Source organism: Ambystoma mexicanum, chromosome 5q, assembly GCF_040938575.1.
Source record: "Ambystoma mexicanum isolate Mex_15411 chromosome 5q, UKY_AmexF1_1, whole genome shotgun sequence".
NCBI classification, from domain to species: Eukaryota; Metazoa; Chordata; class Amphibia; order Caudata; family Ambystomatidae; genus Ambystoma; species Ambystoma mexicanum.
This window is the reverse complement of record NC_090933.1, coordinates 955,870,560-955,891,589: the sequence shown is the minus strand read 5'-3', so window position 1 is coordinate 955,891,589 and position 21,030 is coordinate 955,870,560. Positions and strand designations below refer to the sequence as shown.

Sequence of the window (21,030 nt, the reverse complement as noted above, 5' to 3'; positions counted from 1 at the left end):
GGGGAGTTTAACAGGTGTTTTCGTGGTTGGAGGCCTGTGCGCCATGTACGGGATTTGTGCACTGTGCATGGCGCACAGGGAGGAGTTGGGGGCGTAACTGGCACTGCTGTAGGGTCGCTGCGCCACTCTGCACCACGGCTGGTTTTGGAAGCTAAAATCCATGAATACGCTGCGCACAGGAATGGATTTTAGCGCACGCGGCTGGCGCAGAAAGTCGCACGCGCACACTGTGCGCCAGCCGCGTGCGCCACTTGTGCGCTGAATTCTATGAATTACCCCCTTTATGTCACTCATTCTATATATTTACAATCCTATCACCATAAGTTACAGACAGATTTGTCGAAGTGATTATTGATGTATCCATTTATTTATTATACAAACAGCTATGTATAGGATAAAGTCAAGTGAGGCACTTATAACATCAAAGCAGCTAAGCTGCATGGTACCTTACCTTAGTTGATATATATAATAGTGCATCCTATAGTAGTGTATTTAGTTTTTATTTTATTTCTAGGGAATTAGAGATATTGTACTCCTGAAGATCGGAAACACATTAAGCTAAGAAATTCAAGTACAAATGACAATGGAATTTGTATCCATGCTACCTGTCAGTAGTACATCAAAAAACATGTATATTATTATTATTATTGTATTTATTGAGTGTGGTCCTAACTTTGAGAAACAACAGAGCACTTTACAGAGGTAAACAACAATACAGATACATAATGGAGTACTTTACAGAGGTATACAACAGTACAGGTGCATAACAGAGTGTTTTTCTGAGGTAACAACAGACCAGATTTACAGCGGGAGGTAGAATACAGAGGGGCACAGAGGAAGGGTACAGCTGTACTGGGTGGCGGGGAGCAGAGGGCTGGGCTGTGTCTAGTGAGTTAGGTGGCACAAGGGGAGACAGGATGACCTAGGTAATGAGGAGGAGAGACTTCTTGAAGAGGTGGGTCTTCAGTTATTTTCTGAATTGTAGCAGCATGGGGCAAATCCGATGCTGATGGGGAGGAGGTTCCATAGTCTTGGTGCGTAGGCAGAGAGGGCTTTTTTTCTGGTCCTTTCTTTTTTGTAGCAGCAGATTTCAAGTTTGCAACTGTCTTGGCTTCTGGTGGTGCACTGTCCACCATAAATGCTGTGTTTCTCCACGAGATAGCTGGGTGTCTTGAGGGTGACTGTCTTATAGATGATGCATCAAGACTTGAAGGTGATTCATGAGCAACGGAAGACAATGAAGGTCGGTGAGGGCCGGGATGACGTGGTTGTATCTGCGTAGACCCTTGATGAGGTGTGCGGCTGTGTGCAGGACACTTCTCAGGGGCACAAGGGAGGGCACAGGAGGCCTTCGAGGAGTGCATTGCCCCCTCCAGGGGGATAGGACTAGTACCTGAATGATGGATCTAAAGCTATCCGGATCGAGGAAGAGATTGACTTTCTTCAGTAGGGAGAACTGATACCAAGCTGTCTGACGTTTCTTAGATATGTGTGTCTTGAAGGAGAGGTTTTTGTCAATGTGGAACCTGAGGGACTTGGCGCAGGAGGTGAACTTGGGTGTGAAGCCCTCAGAGTTCGTGATTAATAGACAGGTCTGTATGTCTGGGTGTTCAATGTTGTTGGTGAGGAGTAGGAATTCGGTCTGGAGGGGTTGAGCTTCAATTATGCACTGGACATCTACGACTGGATCAGCGAGAGGCAGGTTTTGAGCATTTATACATAGGTGAACATGAAACATGTGTAATCTACTAATATGTTATATAAGATATTGTAGTATAATTTGAGATGGTGTTTTGTACTCTTATATACAAAACTTTGAGAGACTAGAGGGAATATTTATCTGGACCTCTTTAAAGCAACCCTCAACGAGTCAAGAGACTAAACATACCACACTAATGCTTAAAGTGTCCCTTGCTTCTCCAGTACCTTATTCTGACCAAGTCATGTATGCTGTTTAACTCATTAGATTACAACATGCTCTTTTCAACACGTTTTTTTATCAAAAAAATCAAGTTATTTACTTTCAATAAAAACATCAATAAAAATACATCCATCATTATCTCTAACACAAAATATTGCACTTTTTTCTAAGACCAGTTATTGCACATTTATCACTGCTATTTGCACTGTTGACCCCAGAACAACATACATAACACTCTGTTGCCTAATACCTAGATTCACTGTTAATTAGTTCATCAAAAAAGGAGGACAGGTTTTTCAATTTACAGTTTGTTTTTATATCATCACTTATCCTAGCTGGGTACTCTAAATTCCCCAATGCAGCGTTCTATTCATTCACATTTATGTCATTCATACATCCTATCATTCTGCAATCCACACTACCCAACATGTTTCTTTCCTTTATAGATTTTCACAATTCCAGGAAATTCTTCAGGGGTTTATTTCGGCATTACAACAGTCTGTTATGTATTGACCATTAGGTCTTCTTCTATTCTTTAAACTTCTTGGTCAAGGCTCTTATGTTCAACTCCCATCAATTTCATATCTGGGCCAGAATTCCAAAAGGATATCTGCGAGAAGCAAGTATATGAAGAATGGGTTTAGTTACTTAGCCAACTTCAATGTAGTTTTATTACTACATCTAGGGTATATCATTTACCATGAAAGAGAATATCTTCTTTCAGTCATTAAACACTAACATGCATGACCTGGTGGAGGACATTATCACAGCACAACATTATTTCTAAAGGTGGTATACCACTGGCCTGGTGACCCACCCTATTTGTATCTGGCAGTAGTTCCCCTGTTCTTCAAAGGGCATTTCTAACACATTTAGTTTCTCAAAACCCATACTGCTATGGAGGTACACTATTTACCTCCTAGCTCTTGTATGCAAGTCGCTTATTATCATCCATCCAGGTGTCTGTCTCTGGACGCTCCTTTATTCATGGTACTTGTGTATTATCTTTCTGTATTCACCTATTTCAAAAACATAGAAATACAAGGATATGTCTTACACCCAATCACAACCGGACTGATCATTCTTATCCTTTGTGTGACATGCACAACACAACTGTTTCTATAACCAAAGGAAATATACCGTAGTTATGTGCTCCTATTTTCCAGTCAACCGTGTTGGCAGTGTCCAGCTAGTCCTAGCTCCTCAAGGAATTTAGCTCGAGGTAGGTTCTTTCTTTTGTTCTTACAAAATCAGGGTAAAAATGGACACAATAACGCGTATTACATCCCGCGTCCTTGACTATAAATTGTGAAGAGGACTCTCATTCCTTTTACTACTTGAACTTTGTCACTTACTTTGAGATTGCAACTTCAAATGCCCCAGGTTCCCACGGTATCTTTAGTTAGCTTCTGGGTTTTGTATCCCAAACAAGCACCTACTGAGGCAAAACTAAGGCATTTTTAATTTTTAAATGTCCCGCTCTATTTTGGAGCTCTCCTATAGCCTACCGTTAATATTCTCCCATTATTTTACTTACCTTCCATCTCGAGGGCTGGATCGCTCCGTCTCGCAGGTCGCTTCCGACATTCTATCGCCTCTGTCGACGGACGTCCGTTGATTCATTTTTCATCCGGAAGCACTTATCCGCATCTCAGCTGATTCCTCTTTCCGGTGTATTGCTATTTCCATATTCTTTTCAGCGTTTCTGTTGCTACGCGCGGCTCCATTTAGCCAATCACGCACTGTCACGTCATCATTCAAAAATCATAGGTCCTTTTTTCATATCTTCACAACTCTTAATATTTGCTTAACCTGTTACTACCGACTATGCACAAATGAAAGAACTCCTGTTTCCTGATCCCGCAATGCCACACTCGACATGCGTTTGCCCATACATTTTCCCAGATTTCGCACGCTGCATCCGAAAGCGGGGCCAAGAAAATGGATTCCGAAGGCATTTTGTCGTGAGTCGATTTTAGGGCAAAACTTCATTTTATTATTATTATTATTAGACATCAGGAATATGATTATAACATGTTTCATCATGGACCCTACATTTCTTAGTACTTACTGTTCTATAGCCACATTAGGATCATGTCGTTCTTGTTATTTCACTCTGCTTTATTATGGTATTTTCTCATCATTGTATCTAATGCTTCATGATATACCTATTCGATGTGATACAAGACTCAATGGGCCTCATTACGACCCAGGCGGTAAGGGGTTTACGGCAGCGTAAACAGCGCCGACCCTTACCGCCTGATTCCGAGGTCCCTTAGCGCCATGGAGGATTTAAAACCTGCTTTTAGCAGGTGTTAAAATCCATGGCGCTAAGGGACCTTGTTGTTAATTACGCCACCGTAATTTACGGTGGCGTAATTAACGCCTTCCCCACTCCCATTATGCCCTATGGGGCAAAAATGGGAATGGGGAAGGGTAAATGGGGATTGGGGACTTACCGCCCCGCCAACCTCGGAATGGGGCGGTAAGTCCGCCAACCACCATGGCGTAAACATAGTTTACGCCATGGTGGTAAAGGTACGACCCAGGCGGTAACTTACCGCCTGGGTCGTAATGAGGCCCAATGTGGTACAAATTGTAGCATCCATTACCATTGATCCATATTACCTCACTCAACTCTTTCGTTGAGACCGGTCTCGCAACATTTTGTTAAAAAGATCAGTTCTTTTTCTTTTGTCAATAATTTCTTCCTGTCGATGTTGATGTCATTGCTCAATTTCACCTGATATACCACAGACCACTTTAATTCATCAGCCTTATGGATCATTTCAATGAAATGTCCTACCATAGGTGCAGAATGAATCCTGTTCCTTATGCAACTCTTATGTTCCTTTGGATTCCTGGTTTTTATTTTTCTTTCAGTCTTCCCTATGTAGATTTTTCTACAGGGGCACCATATCACAAAGACCACAAATTTAGAGTTACAATTAGCTAATGTTTTCTGTTTCCACTCATTTCTAAGTCCTAGATCTATTTGGGTTGATTTCTTTGTTTGCGGACAGCAAGTACAGCTGCCACATGGCACGTGGCCCTCTGGTGCTCTCATTCCCCAGCTCTCTGTAAGTGTTGGTTGGATTTTATGCTGCTTTGTGATATCATTACGCATTATTTGGTCCTTCACGGTCCTACTTCTTCGAAAAGCTATTAGTGGTTTTTCCAATGGGCTTTTTATTTTTTCCATAATCATCCGATTTCGGTATATGATTTTTCTAATCCGATTTGACAAATTACTGTATGTGTTTACAAAGACCAATTTATCATTCTTTTTTTCTTTGGATACCGGTTGTTGTTCTAGTATTGCTTCCCGATGGTTGTTATCTGCTCTATTCATCGCCAGGTTTATTAATTTTCTAGGGTATATAAATTTGTTCTCAATTTATTGGCCCCTTCTCTGTAGTCTTCTCTGTTAGTGCTGTTCTTCTTCAAACGCAAAAACTGTCCGAAAGGTAAATTGTCCCGCGTGTGGTTTGGATGGAAACTGGTATAATGCAATAATGCATTACGATCAGTTGGCTTCTTATATGGTTTGACATAAAGTTCTCCTTTGTTGGTGTCAACTTTTATTGTTATGTCCAGAAAATTCACTTCTTCTCTGCTGTAGTTTTCGGTGAACTTCAGATGTTGTTTTTTTTCGTTCAGCCATTTGAAGAAAGAGATTGCTTCACTCTCTTCGCCCTTCCAAATGAGCAAAATATCATCTATGTACCTCTTCCAGACCTGGATGTTATTTCTGAAAGGGTTGTTGTCGCCATAGATCATACTTATCTCAAATGCCTCAATGTAGAGGTTTGCGATACTTAGGGCTAGTGTAGCCCCCATAGCCGTTCCCTGTGTCTGCTTATAATAGCATCCATTAAAATGGAAATAATTTTACATTAGTGCTACTTCGGCACACCAAAGGATAAACAAAGCCGGGGTTTCGGTATTTCTGTTCCCCATAAGTAATATTTCTTCCAAGACCTCAAGTAAGGCTCTCTGCGATATACTAGTATACAGTGATATACCACGTCAAGGCATATCAGGATTTCTTCAAATGGGTTGAATGGTCTTCCTTCTACTTCCTTTATAATTTGTGTGGTATCTTTTACAAAGGAGGACATCTCACTGACCATTGGTTGCATAAAATGGTCAGCGAACCTAGATAAGGGTTCTAACACCGAATCACAACCAGACACTATCGGTCTCCCTGGTGGTCTAGTAAGGGTTTTGTACTCTTCTACATTTTTGTTGGCGAATATAAACTAAGAAATTTAAAAAAGGTTGGTGCACACAGAAGAATGATGGTTATTGCTAATATAATTGAAACAAAGGAATGGACTTTGCTCCTGTTTAGACCGCAAGGAGACTTCATCATTAAGTCTATGAAAACAATTTTGGACATTTGGTCATTTGGCCCAGATACTGAAACAAATATGATATGATATGATATGATGTGATGTGATGTGATATGATATGATATGATAAGGTATTTATAAAGCGCCCTACACAAGTGTAAAATATCCTCTTACACCTAGAATTATTGTGAATATGTGTAAATATGTAACTTGTAGTGCAACCTCTCATTATTGTATGTTTATTAAATTATGTTAGCGAACCTATTGAAACGGGTACCCAACAATTACTTATTAGAAATGTAATGTGAGGTGTTTGGTGTTTTGCACAGTAATACTTTTTTGTTTGTGAATATAAAATAGGAAAATTAAAACATATATATTATACACTGAAGAATGACAGTAATTTTTCATAAACACTGTCAGAAATATTGAAACAAAGGAAGGGTCTTTGGCAGAGGAGCCATGATTGTCTAACAAGTGGGGCTGAAGGTAATACAGCTGGGCTTGCCCCAGTGGGTGTCTGCAGTGGGAAGGTGGTGTGTTCTCCCCCTGTCCAATTATGCAGGAGCGAGCCTGAACCATCCAAGGGAATTCCAAGGGGGTTCTCCCCTGGGAAACATTTTTTGAATAATGTGTGTAATATAATTTATATTTATTGAAATGAAATATGTGGTTGTAATGTTGTAAAGGTTATTGAATAACCAAAAAAAAAAATGTGTAACAATGGTGCATTTTACAGCACTATTTCTGTGAAATATATTAAGTAAAAATCCACACAGTTTACAATCGGGTGTGTAGAGTATGACATGAAGAAATCTGATAGAAGACACTACACCAGCAATGCATGGGATCATTTTCCAGCACATTTTCAGGATTCCTTTGCCCACTATTTGCCAGTGTAAAAGATATGTTGATTCTGATTGTGCCCACACATATCCAAGTTAGATCTGCACATATATGCCAGTATCCCCACACTAGAGCATATTCATGTTTGTTTTTCCCATACTGCCAGTAATGATACTATAGGAAAACATGTCCATTCTGGTTCTGCCAATTTGTGGTAGGGTGATGTTGAGTTGGGTGATGTAGAGGGCAGTGAGTGGGGTGATCTAGAGTGGGGTGAGTGAGTTCACATATTATGGGGTAATGGCGTGAGGTAAAGTGCAGTGATTTGGGTGAGGTAAAACGGGTGAGTTGTGTCAGCTACAGAAGAGTACAGTAAAGTAAAGGAACGTGTAGTCTGCCACTTCAAGGGGTAGTTACATCATCTTTCACATATATGTATACAGTGCAACTATTCTCACATAATCTGAACTGCTGACGGATACATGTATAATCACATATAAAAAATCAATGCACGTTATATAAAATATAGCCTGTTTGGTTACTGTAGCACAGACAAGCTTCACAACACTTTCTCTGATACTTAACTATCCCCATCTGTGGGTGGACATTTGCATTGGTGTGGTGATATATGGAAGACCACACAAAGGAATTCTGGCTGGATTTCCATAATGCAATACCCAGCTCCATAAACCTCCCTGAGTTTTCTCTCTGGGCTGATCCATTTTGGAAAAGCTGGGATCATGCATTTAGGAACAGCAGATGGAAATGGTAGCAGGTACAGCAGGTGATGTAGCTCACTAATCACAATGCATAGTGAACAATTACAAAATGTCTCCAGATTGTGGGTAGAAAGGCATGCAGAAATGTTCAGTTGTAACCTATTCATCATGTAATTTGTTAAGTACAGCCATCGAGCCATGATGCCTTAACTGGGACGGATTGAACTTTTGCATCCCAGGCAGACAGAAATCATCATGTGAAGAGCTGCAAACATCTCAAAAGGGACCAAGGGCAACACCAGCCACTCTTTTGGAGGTTAACATATTCATATCAGAGGGGTCCCCTTTGGCCGCTGCTATGGAAATAGACATGCTCAGATTAGCAACGTGGTTTGTTTACTGTATCAATGTGCAGTGCGATTGTCGTGTAGTAGTGTAAGTAGTAGAGCCACTTCCATCATACATTTTGCAATTGGTATTTACAAAAGCCGTTGCTCTACTGTTGGAAGTGTGTCACACATGTTAATGAAGAAGTCTGCTTATTGTACCCAAATTTGAATTCTATAGTTCAGTAAAATAAAAGGTCAGTGCCTCCCCACTTGATCATGCCAGCTGCAAGTCTGCATAAGCAACAACATACAATTAATTAAATTCAACAAAACACAATAACATAAAATGTACAGTAACTGTGCGAAAAGGGTGGACAGAAAGGGTGTCACACTGGAGACACTACCCTTGACCCTACCACACTGCCTGCATATTTTGCAGATTCAGTGGAATGAGCAATAACACACTACTTACATCATTATACACTTGGCTTAAACAAAACCCTATGCATGGGCATTGTCTACCACTTTGCCTTGAAACACTTGTGTATCGGCGCATTATAAATGCCATAACATATCATACCATATCATATCATACCACCACACCCTGGAGGGAATGGCGAGGTGCAATCACATTCTCCTTAGGCATATCGGTGTCAGGAAAAAAGAATAAATAAAGCAAAGGTCACTCGACAAGACAATGGGTCATGCATTGGGGCAAAGGGCTCATTGTGTGTCGTACACAATTCAAACTGTTAAGAGCGGGTACTGTATTTATCATGACCCCTATGAAAGGTCAGAAAATGTGCTCTGTTCTTTTTTGTAGCAGATAGGCAGAGCAATGTTATGGATCACTACTTAATTGGCAAGATACTCAGGATCGGTTTATCATGAGTTGGACATTTCACACTCTGATCATGCAAGCTAACAATCTCAGATAGAATGTGTACTATGTGTTGCTCCTTCTCGGGCATTCCACACCTCTGTATGGCCACACTGCACCCTGGGATCCATGCATGCCTCTGGATGTTGTCCTCCTCCTCACCAGCCAGGGGACAGAGTCCCTGTCACCTTCCCTTCCAGGACAGACAGCTGTCCCTCCTGCTGACGCCTGGCCTGATGCGCCAATGGCCAGAGGTCAGGTTGGAAGCCATTCCAAGATGGTGCCCATAATAAAGTGCTAATTTAATGACGTATTTTGGATTAAGAGACTACTTGTTATTTGACCTCAGTGTAAGGCAGCACAAAAGTGAAAACAAACATCAATGTGCCAAGAGACAATAAAACAAACACTGCGTTTAAACGTATTATTCACCATGATTCATTTGTTCTGCATTACAAAACAACTGATTGACACCCAGGGTCTCTATAATATGTATCTTCAAGAGCTCTGGACAAAAGCTAAAGATCTCTCTAGCCAGCGCTAAGCAAAATATGCTGCAGACTAAACCTATAGGCATGCAAAGCCTGGTCAATGATGCGAATAATGCAGTAGACTAGAACAGAAGGCAGAGAAGATGTTTAATGCTAACGATATGGTGCCATCTTGTTGTATCACTTACTACTAGTTCCATTGTTATGCCAGGTTTCTGACCTTCTAATTTAAGAAAAGGATCTAGATGTCCCAAAGATTAGACCTGGGCAAAATGTACCTTTGATGAAATATGAGTGGTCAACCGTAGATTTAGTTTGTGGATCAATTCCACCTAAATATTTTACTGCCGCCAATCATGGCTATGAAATCACATCACTTTTATGATTTAAATCATTATTTAAATCATAAATCATAAATTATTATTAAATCATTAACCCTAATAGAAAATTGCATGTTTGGAAAGGTGTTTTAGTGCTATGCAGTTGTGTTTTTTGGGACAATATGGATTTATTTGTTAGACTCAACAATAAAAATATATTTTATTCAGATTTCTCCATTTACATATGAACAACACAATAAACAACATTTCAGCAACATGTCATAATTGCTTTAAACCATCATCATACGTTTACTTTTCCTTAAATAGATCTGCTCCTTTGAGAAACTCCACCAAACTGTACATAAAATCTGGGTCTTCACAATTCATCATATTCCACATTGCTAATTGGCATGTCCTTATTTCATAATGGTCTGAGATAGAGCCTGCAAAGGTCGAAATTGCGAGGACAACATTAAAAGAAAATGAGTCAGGTCTTCTTCCTACCCCACGTGACATTTGCACTTGGTTTGCCCATTTTTCCATTGTGTACATTTATTCGGGGGCAGTAGATTTGATCTGACAAGAAGCAACCGCCTTCTGCAGACCAGCGATCTAATCTTAGTAATATCCCCTCAAGCAAATGACCGACAGTCTGCATATAATGTAAGCGATGGTGAGTTATTTATTAATTGCATCTCGGCATTTCTTCCCCATTTGGCTGCTTTCATATTGGTTCCTTTCTTCTAGCAGCTTAAATCACTTAAGCGGCCTATACCATCATGTTTACCTTCAATCGACAAAGCCTTCCACAATCTAATGGCTGCATTCTACCACTTGTATTTTAACCTAGCTTAGGGAAGCCGCCATTTTACTTTACCCAGCGTTCGCCTTCGCTTTGGTGCTGAATCCCAGATTAGCCATTAGATAATTGCTACAAATCCTGAATGTGCATCTTTGGCTATATTCGTGATCCCTAGTTCCAGTCGCAGTGCGCTATTCGGGGTTCCTGGTGGGAAAAATGTGCTTGTACCACTTCATGTTCAGGGCATTTCATATAGCCCCAGATTCCGCTACCATACAGAGGGGAGCTCCGTTTTATACACCTCGAGCCATTGATTGAGGTTTAGGTCTCCAAACATATAGTCAAATCTTAGGAGTCCTTTGGCTTTCAGGGAGGTTTTTGCTATTATTATTTATTAGGCTCAGCCATTGCTTCTAATAGCACATCCTTCGTACATGTGTGTGTGTGTGCATATATGTTTGTTTCCAAACAGCAAAAGGAGGAGGCATGGGCATTATGGATGGATTTAAGTGTGTGCAAGTCAGATATACTGCCAGGAAGTGCCTTGCTTTGTAAATAATCCAGAATCAAGATTTGATGTGAATCTGTTGTGTCACTGTGGACTTGAGAGTCCCAGGTTTTCATACTTAAACCTATGACATATAAAATCACGATTCCCAGTCCGAAGTAATTCTATAGAGGCCTTGCAAAAGTGGCGCATTGTAGAATTGGATGTGTTGTTTTGCTGAACTCCTTGCTTTAAATGGGACACTGGACATGTCAAATTGTGAATGCTTAATAACATGCAATATCATATCTGACGTGTGCCATTGTCATTGCTGTAGGAAAGGTGGTGTTTGGTGAACCTCTGGCTGCCGGTCTCAGCACAGACGGCACCCACTATTGGAACAAGGACTGGGCCCACGCTGCAGCCCACGTCATGGGACCCCCTCTTCGGCCTGATCCATCAACACCCGACTTTCTCATGAACCTACTGGCCAAGTGAGAAAAAGCGTTTTCCGGTTAAGCTTTTAAGCAGATCAAACAGCGAAGAATGCAGTATCATGTTTTATTTGTGGTTTTCTATAATGCAATTCAATGGCTTTTCTTTTCAGAGGCTCAACTTCACTACTTGATAGCCAGGGGAGAAGCAGTCCAACAACTATGTTCATTGTTTCCAAGACTGTTTCTGATTGGAGATGCTCAAAGTTTCAATCAAATGCAAGTTCAGGGTCAGTGAGTGCCAGCGTGGCTTCGACGCATGCGACTTTATCCTGATCGTCTCCCAATCCTTAGGATTCAAATGCGCATCATAATGCAAAACATGGCAGGAGCAGGAGATGGTATGCACATTTTAGCCAGACAATGTAGGATGTAGTTATGATGAGATTTTCCACTAGCAATACAGGGAAGTGGTATAACTAGGAGTACTAAGCCATATAATAGTCTACACGAAAAGTTACTTCTAGGTAAGAACATTTTTGTTATGATGTTGCTGTTTCATAGCGTTTCCTTTTGTGCATAGTAAAGCTAAATTACATGGAATGTTTATTACCTCAAGTTCTAGTGAGGTCACAGAAGCTGTGTTTGCTTACTTTGCTGTCAGCGTTCTAAGTTTGTCAGTTGAGTTTGCCTTTGTATTTGTAAGCAGCCCCTACTGTTGTTGGGGGTCTTTTCCCTACTTAACTTAATAAATATATCATATGAAGACTTACCTGTGCCTGTCAATGCCTTCATAACAATGGCGACGAGGATGGGATATTGACAGAAGACCCCCAGCAAAGATCCAGGAAACACTGCCGCTCCCCTATCCCCTGAGCGTAGTAGCGGCAGTCCAGAGGGAAGATTTATCCTGCGTTGGCTGCTCCGCTACCGCGCAGCGTTGAGTGGCCGCCTAAATCCGGCAGTCTGCTATCAAGTAAGTTTTGTGCCGCCTCGCAAAAGTCGCTCGCAACCAGGCCCGATCCGTGCTGCTACGTTCGCAACGTGCCCGCCATTCGCGCTCAGCCCGAAGAGGCTGCGGCATTACCCATGTGAAAACTGTCAACACGCCCAGCCGATGTGCCGCAACATTAATCGCACTAATAGTGTCAGCGTCTGCGCCGATGACGGTGTGACAGGGATCCCCAGCCGCAGCGCCCCTGTGGACGTTTCCCTTAAACTCGGACGCAGAGTTCCTGCAGGGGAGAAGAAAAGCATGGAGAAGAGGGGCGGCCGTAAAACCCTAAGCAGAAGGGCACCAGAAATCTCAGAAGAGGAAAAGTACCAGACAGCTGCTGATTGAAGCGCACTAAGAATAATAAGAAAGCTTATATGGGAGAAAAGCACGGTGAAAATAGATTACCGTAAAACCCTAGGCAGAGGCACACCAGAAATCTTGGAAGAAAAAAGGTACCACGCAGCTGCTGGATGAAGAGCATTAAGAATCCCAAAAAGCTTGGCCAAGGATTCTTAATTGTACGTGGGGCACTGTAAAGAAATGTAGAGACAAGATAAATCAAATAGTGCCATTTGTTCCACCTTGTGCCAGTCAATTCTGGATTTTCAGGAAATACTGTGTCAGCCTGCAGTCACTCAGAGAACAGAGCACATAGAAGGGGGACTGTAGGAAGCACACCAGTTAAGAAGATCAACCTAGCCCACTAAAAGGAGAAGTTGTGTTAGCTTAACAAGGCGGGAAAGCGAGCAGCGGGCTTTTGGGTATCCAAGAAGCATGGCGGGCTACTGTTTGGCCAAACAAATAGGCGTTATTAGAGGAAGAAAAACCTTTTTGGGAGGTGAAAGATGAACTGTCAGTTGCTGATGAGATATTGTTCAGATGGGAGAGAGCAGTGGCTCCAGTGGGCATTCGAGGAAAGATCATTGATTTGGCACACAGTGGACATATTGGTATTGCAAAGACTAAAGGAGTATTGAGAACAGAGTACTGGTGGCCGGGATTCGATAGGGAAGTTGAGGTCCGGTTGGGTGAGTGCCAATTTTGCATGAGGAGCGGGAAGGGAGTAGAAGCCAAGAAGCAACCTTTAATTGATGTGGGTGTGCTCTCCCGTGCTTGGTGTGATGTAGCCATGGACATACTGGGACCTGTCGATTTGGGATATGGTCGGGGAAGATTTGTTGTTGTGGTAGTTGATCTATTTTCCAGGTGGGCGGATTTTAGAATTGTGAGAGAAATATCGTGAGAAAGTATGATTAAAGTATTACAAGAGATTTTTGCGAGTGAGGGTCTCCCAGGAAGTGTTCTTACAGACAATGGCACACAATTTACTGGGGGATGTTTTCCCAAGTATTTAGAAAGATGTGGTGTAAGCCATAAGAGGGCAGCTCTTTATCATCCTGAAACAAATGGAGTAGTTGAGAGACTGAATAGATGCGTAAAGGAGAGCATTCGCATGGGGGAAGAGTGTGGATTTGACAAATTGGCTGCTATTCAAAATAGGATGTGGGCGTTGCGCATGGCACCTCACGCTTCCACCGGTTTGTGCCCGTTTGAACTCATGGGAGGTCGCAAACCTTATTCCATGGCGTGTCCGCCATGGTTAGGCAGAAGCAGGGAATCTGATGTGGTCATTGATGAGTTGAGAAGATCTCTCAAGAAGAAGAGTGAATGGGTCATGCGTGAAAATAAAAGGAGAGGAAGGAAGGAATTGCGTGTGGAGTGTGGTGACTGGGTGAGGATTAAGAAAGGGGTGGTGAGAAAGAAGGGTGACTTGTTATATTCTGACCCAGTTAGGGTCGTTCCTGTGTTGAAGGGTGCAGTGCGTGTGGCTGGTGGCCAAGTTTGGAACAAGAATAGGGTTGCCACTGTGAAAAGAGGTTGTGTATGAAATGCAGGTTTTGTGAAGGAGTTTTGGGAAAAAGGGGAAATGTGTTATGATGTTGCTGTTTCATAGCGTTTCCTTTTGTGCATAGTAAAGCTAAATGACATGGAATGTTTATTACCTCAAGTTCTAGTGAGGTCACAGAAGCTGTGTTTGCTTACTTTGCTGTCAGCGTTCTAAGTTTGTCAGTTGAGTTGGCCTTTGTATTTGTAAGCAGCCCCTGCTGTTGTTGGGGGTCTTTTCCCTACTTAACTTAATAAATATATCATATGAAGACTTACCTGTGCCTGTCAATGCCTTCATAACAATTTTAAAGGCCAATAATGTTAACAAACAAATGGCCGCATTTTGTCATATAACTTAATTCCTTCATTTTTACACTAACATTTGAATACAAATGCAGGACAAGAGCTACTGTATTATCCCATGGCAGATATCAGATTTTCTTGCCGGTTTTGAATTTAGTAGCTCATAATATTTTGCTCCCTTACACAGTAGTGACGTTTATTTTCCTCAATATAAATGCTGAGAGGTAGCAGATGTACATGGTGAAGTAGGCATGTGGGCAGGACTGGTGAACTATCCAACACCTGACATTGGATAGCCTAAGAGATCTAACATACTTCTCAAATCACCCATATTTTGTGGCTATCACCCACACTGGAAATAGACATTCTGGCAAATGATCAGTCAGAAACCGGGTGAACCTTCAAAGGCACTGCCTTATTACACTTGTGTATCAATTACTATCTTTAATCATACATTTAAACTTCTGTATTGCAACAATAAAGTGTTTTGACAATATTATTTATAAAAGAGAACAGGATTTTAATGTGTGAAGCTCTGATGAATTTCGCACAACCTCCTTTTTCAAGGATCTGTATGTGCTCTTAGAATCTGTCATCCACTGCTAATGTTCCAGAAATGGAGATTCTGACTTGATCATGCCATGCTCCTTGCTTGACATCTCTTGTTAGAAGATATGTTCTTGGTGGTAGTGGGACCAACTTTGTAGCTCACAACAACGCTCAAATGCACTGTTGTGAGCTACGTAGCTGTCCACACTACCACCAACAAAATGTCTTCTAACAAGCGCTGTCAAGCAAGAAGTCTGACGTGTTTAAGTAACAACTACACAGAACATGTCTTCTAACAAGAGATGTCAAGCAAGGGGCATGGTGTAATCAAGTCAGAATCTCAATTTTTAGAACATTAGCAGTCAATGACAGATTCTAACAGCACGTACAGATCCTTGGAAAAGGACTGTGTCTGAAATGCATCGGCTGTACACACAATAAAAGCCTGTTCTCTTGTATAAATAATATTGTCAAAACACTTTACTGTTGCAATACAGAACTGTAAAACTTATGATTGGAGATATTAATTCATACATGAGTGCAATAAGCCAATGACTTCTGAGGCTTACCCGGTTTCTGACAGATCATTGGCCAGAATGTCTTTTTGCATGGTAACAACCCCATGTGATATGATGTGATGTGGCATTTATAACGCGCCTAGACACAAGTGTTTCAAGGCGCGACTAGGCAACGGAGGGGCAACAGAGGGAAGACAAGACAATGATCTTACTAGGCCAGGTGACAATGTGATCGCGCAGGGGAGGGGGAACTGGGAAAAGTGTGGGGGAAGTGGGACGGGGCAGTGTAGTACATAGGATAACAGAAAAATAAATAAATAAATAAATAAAGTCCATAAATAAAAGTGCGGCCAGCTGGTGGCAAGTGCAAAGGTAACGGCAGATAACAAAGTGTCAAGTGCTGGTAGGGGCTGTATGGATACAGTAACAGTCCCCGAGTGCAAGTGTTGCCAGGGGGGCAGTGCAGGTCTGCAATTGGCGGGGAGGGGACCTAGGCCCGAGATCACAGGGCAGCCAGGTAACCAGTGCAGTTTCAGTTTCAGCCAGGAGATCAGCAGGGGAGAGGAGGAGAGAAAGAAGAAGCAAAGAGGAAGGTCTTGAGGTGCCTCAGGAACCGGAGATGGCTCTCCTCAAGTTTCAGAGAGGCAGGAAAGCTGTTCCAGAGGGAGGTCACAGTAGAAGAAAGGGATCTACCACCAGCTCGTTGCTTGGAAAAGTGACTGACCCTGAGGGAGTTGAAGGCGGATGAGCGAAGGGCTAGAGCAGGAAGATATTTAGGAAGAGAGAGTTGAAGGTATTGAGGCCCCTGGCCCCAGAAGATCTTGTGGACAATGCAGAGGGTTTTGAACTTAATCCTCACCGCCATTGGGAGCCAATGCAGAGATTTCTATCCTGGAGAGATATGACCCCTAGGCTTGAGGCCAAGGACAAGTCTTGCAGTCCTGTTTTGGATGAGTTGCAGAGGGCGGAGAGTAGAGGCAGGCAGATTGAGAAAGAGGCTGTTGCAGTAGTCCAGCCTAGAGAAATCCATAGTTTGGGGTTCTTCCGGTGTGGACCAAATCATTAGTATTAAAGAAAGTTTAACTTGGTGTTGCCCATTCAACACAGTTTTTCATATCACCTACACTGGACTCAGTAGACACCATAGCAAGGGTAGACTTCAATGGACTCTCACTTTCCAAAAACAATGTATTTCAGCCACCTTGGATTCTCAATAGGTTGAGACTAGGAGATCTACAGAGAGGGGACTGCATTCCAGTAAAGCTTTAGGGATGACAACTCCATCCAGCTTTGTCCTTTCATTCAGTAGAAGTTTGCCTTTTTGGACTTGTAGTTAATTTCCCACCACAACTTGCACTCAATTGTGATTTTGGAATATAGATAAACATTTTCTGACAGTATGTCCCTGTTTTCACTCTTTGCATGCTTGTTCAGTATACTTTCCACTATAAGTCCAGAACTTTAGGTATCAGACTGCAAAGAATACAGACAATTTGGACTGCATGGACTGCTCAGGAAACACTTGTGTATAGGCGCGTTATAAATGCCATCTCATATCATATCACGAGATATTGGACAATGTATGTTTTCTGTAATTTTTGCATATAAAGATGCAGAGTACTATTAAAATGATGGTGTGTGCAGCAGTTTGAATTATTTAATTAATCAATTGTAAGGAATTGTACACAACAATGCCTAGAGATCTAGAGCAGAGTCCTAACTCTCACTCATGTCGGGTGTGAGTGGTGCTTCTTGTGCGGTGTGTTTATCTGCATTCTGGCACTCATAGTTTTAATTTTCAATTATACATGAATACAAGAAAGGGAGGCTGGGTTGGATCTCCTATTTACACGTGACACAGATAACTGTACAGTCTACTGTGGCTTGGTTATATTGTCTACAAAGGTTTCTTGTTTTTGGAGCAGATAGGCAGCATGGTTTGCATTATGTGAATAAAATGTGACATTTTGCAAAAGGGTTCTTGTTGCTTGCCGTTTTAAAAGTATTCAATTGGACTTTCCTCGCACAAACTAACCAATCAGGTACTGTGGGCTATGGTTGGGTCTTGGCTGTAGAATGTATTTGGCCCATCACAGTTAAACCCAACACTGGCCCTTTTCACAAAGATTTGGAATTTTGCATATGACAGATGAACTTGCCCCCATCACCCATTTACCACTTATTGCTTTCTGCTCAGCATGCCTTATCTGACAATAGGGCTGCAAATAACAGCTCCCAGGAAGCCCAGGCAGGCCAGCTCTGGTCATAATCACATATTTGAGCGAACCCTCCAAATAAGTGACAGAGTGAATGAGTGAGTGTAAAACATATGAAGTTATCTATATCACGCAATGGGCTTCATTATAAGTTTGATGGTAGTTCAGCGGTGAACTGTATTACTGTTAGCGTGACTTGGTCTGGCGGTGGCAGTGTTAGTCCCCATGTAATCAGAGTCTATAGGACTCGACGGGGCATTCTACTGAAATCTGGCAGAAAGGTGGTGGCAGATTTACCTCCAGCTCGTAGCTGGAGGTGAATGTTCCAACTTTCCGCTGAACTCATAGTTGGACCGTTTGTTGTTTGTTTGTTTGTTTATTCACTTATTATGCGGTAAAGACCCAGAGGTAATAGGGCGCGATAAAATCAAAATGCACGGCTTACATAGTTATGCAGTTATGCAGTAAACAGGTATGTACAAATATAATGCAAAAAGGCTTCAAAATATACAAAATGTGCGATAGAATCAAAATGCGAGGCTTACATAGTTATGCAGTAAACAGGTATGTACAAATTTAATGCAAAAGGCTTCAAAATATACAAAATACAAGTTAAAGTAAGAATATGACATCAATATAGCTATCGTAATGTATCATGTACAAATATACAATTTCCAGAAAACTACACTCCAAAGAGCAGTAAGGCTGGACCGTGCGGTAATGCAGTGGTATACGATAATACCTCTGCATTTTACCCGCACAGCCCAACTCCTAATGAGGCCCATTGTGATGAGTTGGGCAATGTCCACTTTATTTTAAATATCCTGCTTTATTAAGATTTTCAAGATTATTAAACACGATACAGCCAATTATAAAACCTGTCCCCTACAATAGAACAGTCACAAACTCACTTAACAGTGGGCCATCATCAAAACATGCAGCTGTTTTGCACCCATCCCTCCCTCCTCAAACCCCCCCCCCCACATAATAACACTAATACCCGATCCAAGTCGAAGCACAAATATTATGGTCAGCCCAGACTGATCCACCTGAAGACCTGATTTACCCTCTCAATCCTCTTTGTACTGGTCTGTCCATTTCTTGCGCATTCCAGCGTAGATGCCCGTCTCCACATCATGCCACATTCCGATCAACTTCCTTCAAATCCCTCGCTCCCCTGTAGCCCCCCAACTGGCATGTACCTGGTTCGGAATTCTTCCCATTCCATTTCAGTATTCCTGCCACTGCCATGTATGGCTGCCGTAATCCTCATCGTCACATATATATTCTTCCCCGTATTTATCAATTCCTTCTTGCTCAGGAGCATTACCCTCTTCCAATGCGTTGCTAAACACGCTCTTCCCGTTAACAGCAAGAAATGCAGCAATTGCGGCAGACTGCTATAGTCCCCCACCCCACCTTGCAAACCAAATAAGACCAGTAGCAGTGACTTTGTTCTGTGGATTCCTTCCAGCTCTTCAATCCAGCCCAGCATCTCATCCCAACACATCTGGACTCTCGCACAGCCCCACCAGATATGCCAATAATCTGCCCTTTCCCCACATTCATGCCAGCAGAGAGGGCTCACCCCTGGGAACATTTTGTAGAGAAGCACTGGGACAGACTGCCATCTGTGGAGTAGTTTAATTGCGTGAAGATTGTACTGAGATGCAATTTAGACGCTATATGCTCTGCAGCACATTTTCCACCATAGCGTTTCATCCACCTCCACACCTACATCCCCTTGCCATTTGGTCCGACGCTTCTCCATGTGCCCCTTCCCGCCTCCACCACGGCCCCATACATGGAGGAGATCAGACCTTTTATGTCCCCTCTTGAGTCGAAGACTTTCTCAAAAGGGGGTCAGCTCCCTCTGTACCAGTTACCTCCAAGGCTCGGCCGTGACTACCTCCTTCAACTGGAGATACAAGAACACTGACAGATTCCCAATCCCCAGTACCTCCTCCAAGTCCACCAGTGGAATAAACTGATTGTCCCTCCTCAGCTGCCCCACCCTTTCCAGACCCGCCTCAAACCATGACTGAATCTCCCCTCAGAATCTTGTATTCAACATTCTATGGTGCCTATCTGCTTCCAAAACCTATTCTCTAGCAACGTCCTTCTCTTATCAACAGTCCCTGCTATGTCGCATTCCCTGCATCCCAAACCATGGCCTGATCCACTTCCCTGTGTCATTTAGAAGAATATGCTCCCATATTGCCTCCTCCAATTCTTTTCTAAACACTGGATCTTCTAGAGGAACTCGTTACACCTCCACCTACAACTATTTGAGCCTAGATCCGCCCAAGCCAAATCTAGGGACACCATATCGTGATCGTACCAGGCAATCAGGTTGATGTCAGCTTGCCTCGTGACTACCAAGAGATCCCTTGATATACAAAGGTAATCTATGCAGGTATAGGTCCCATGAGGTGCGGAACAAAATGTAGATCCACTTTCCTGTGGATGAAAAAAACACCTTGTCTAAGCTGACCACATTTTTACCACATTCTATTCAAGAACATTTCTGCCTGAATTCTGTAAAGTCTCAGAAAACTCTTCCCCTTTGCCAACCCTTTCCCTTCCCCATCCCTACCCCTCCCCACTCCTCTCCTCCCTTCCCCCCAAAGCGCCCGGACCCCTCCAGTTAACATCACTGGATGAACACCGGGCCACCAATAGGACCCAAACCACTGAGTCTTCTCACAGAACTCCACTCAAATACGAGCCCCCTACATTCCCTTTCCACCGCCCCTATGTGCCCCCTACATTCCAGCACAACCCCAGTGTCATTTCCCCCTTTCAGGAATACCTGCCCTCAAGTCCAGCCACTGCTTCCCCCTCCCCCGGGGTCGGATAGCTTCGCCCCCTCAAGTACCCTCCACACAAATATACTCCCCTTTCGAATCTGCCCCCAACCTCTCACTCCAACCATAACAAACAAGAAGAACCAAGATCCACGGGAATGTCACTATG

At 42.6% G+C, this 21,030-nt stretch overlaps 1 protein-coding gene across 1 annotated transcript in view; it reads left to right on the top strand.

Annotated features, from left to right (window-relative positions):
* LOC138498332 (dihydropyrimidinase-like) overlaps window positions 1–21,030 on the top strand; it is a 469,519-nt gene that overhangs the window by 308,677 nt on the left and 139,812 nt on the right. The window contains exon 5 of the mRNA XM_069622132.1: window positions 11,488–11,644. Within this exon, the coding sequence (XP_069478233.1) occupies window positions 11,488–11,644 (157 nt within the window). The remainder of the gene's footprint in view (window positions 1–11,487; window positions 11,645–21,030) is intronic.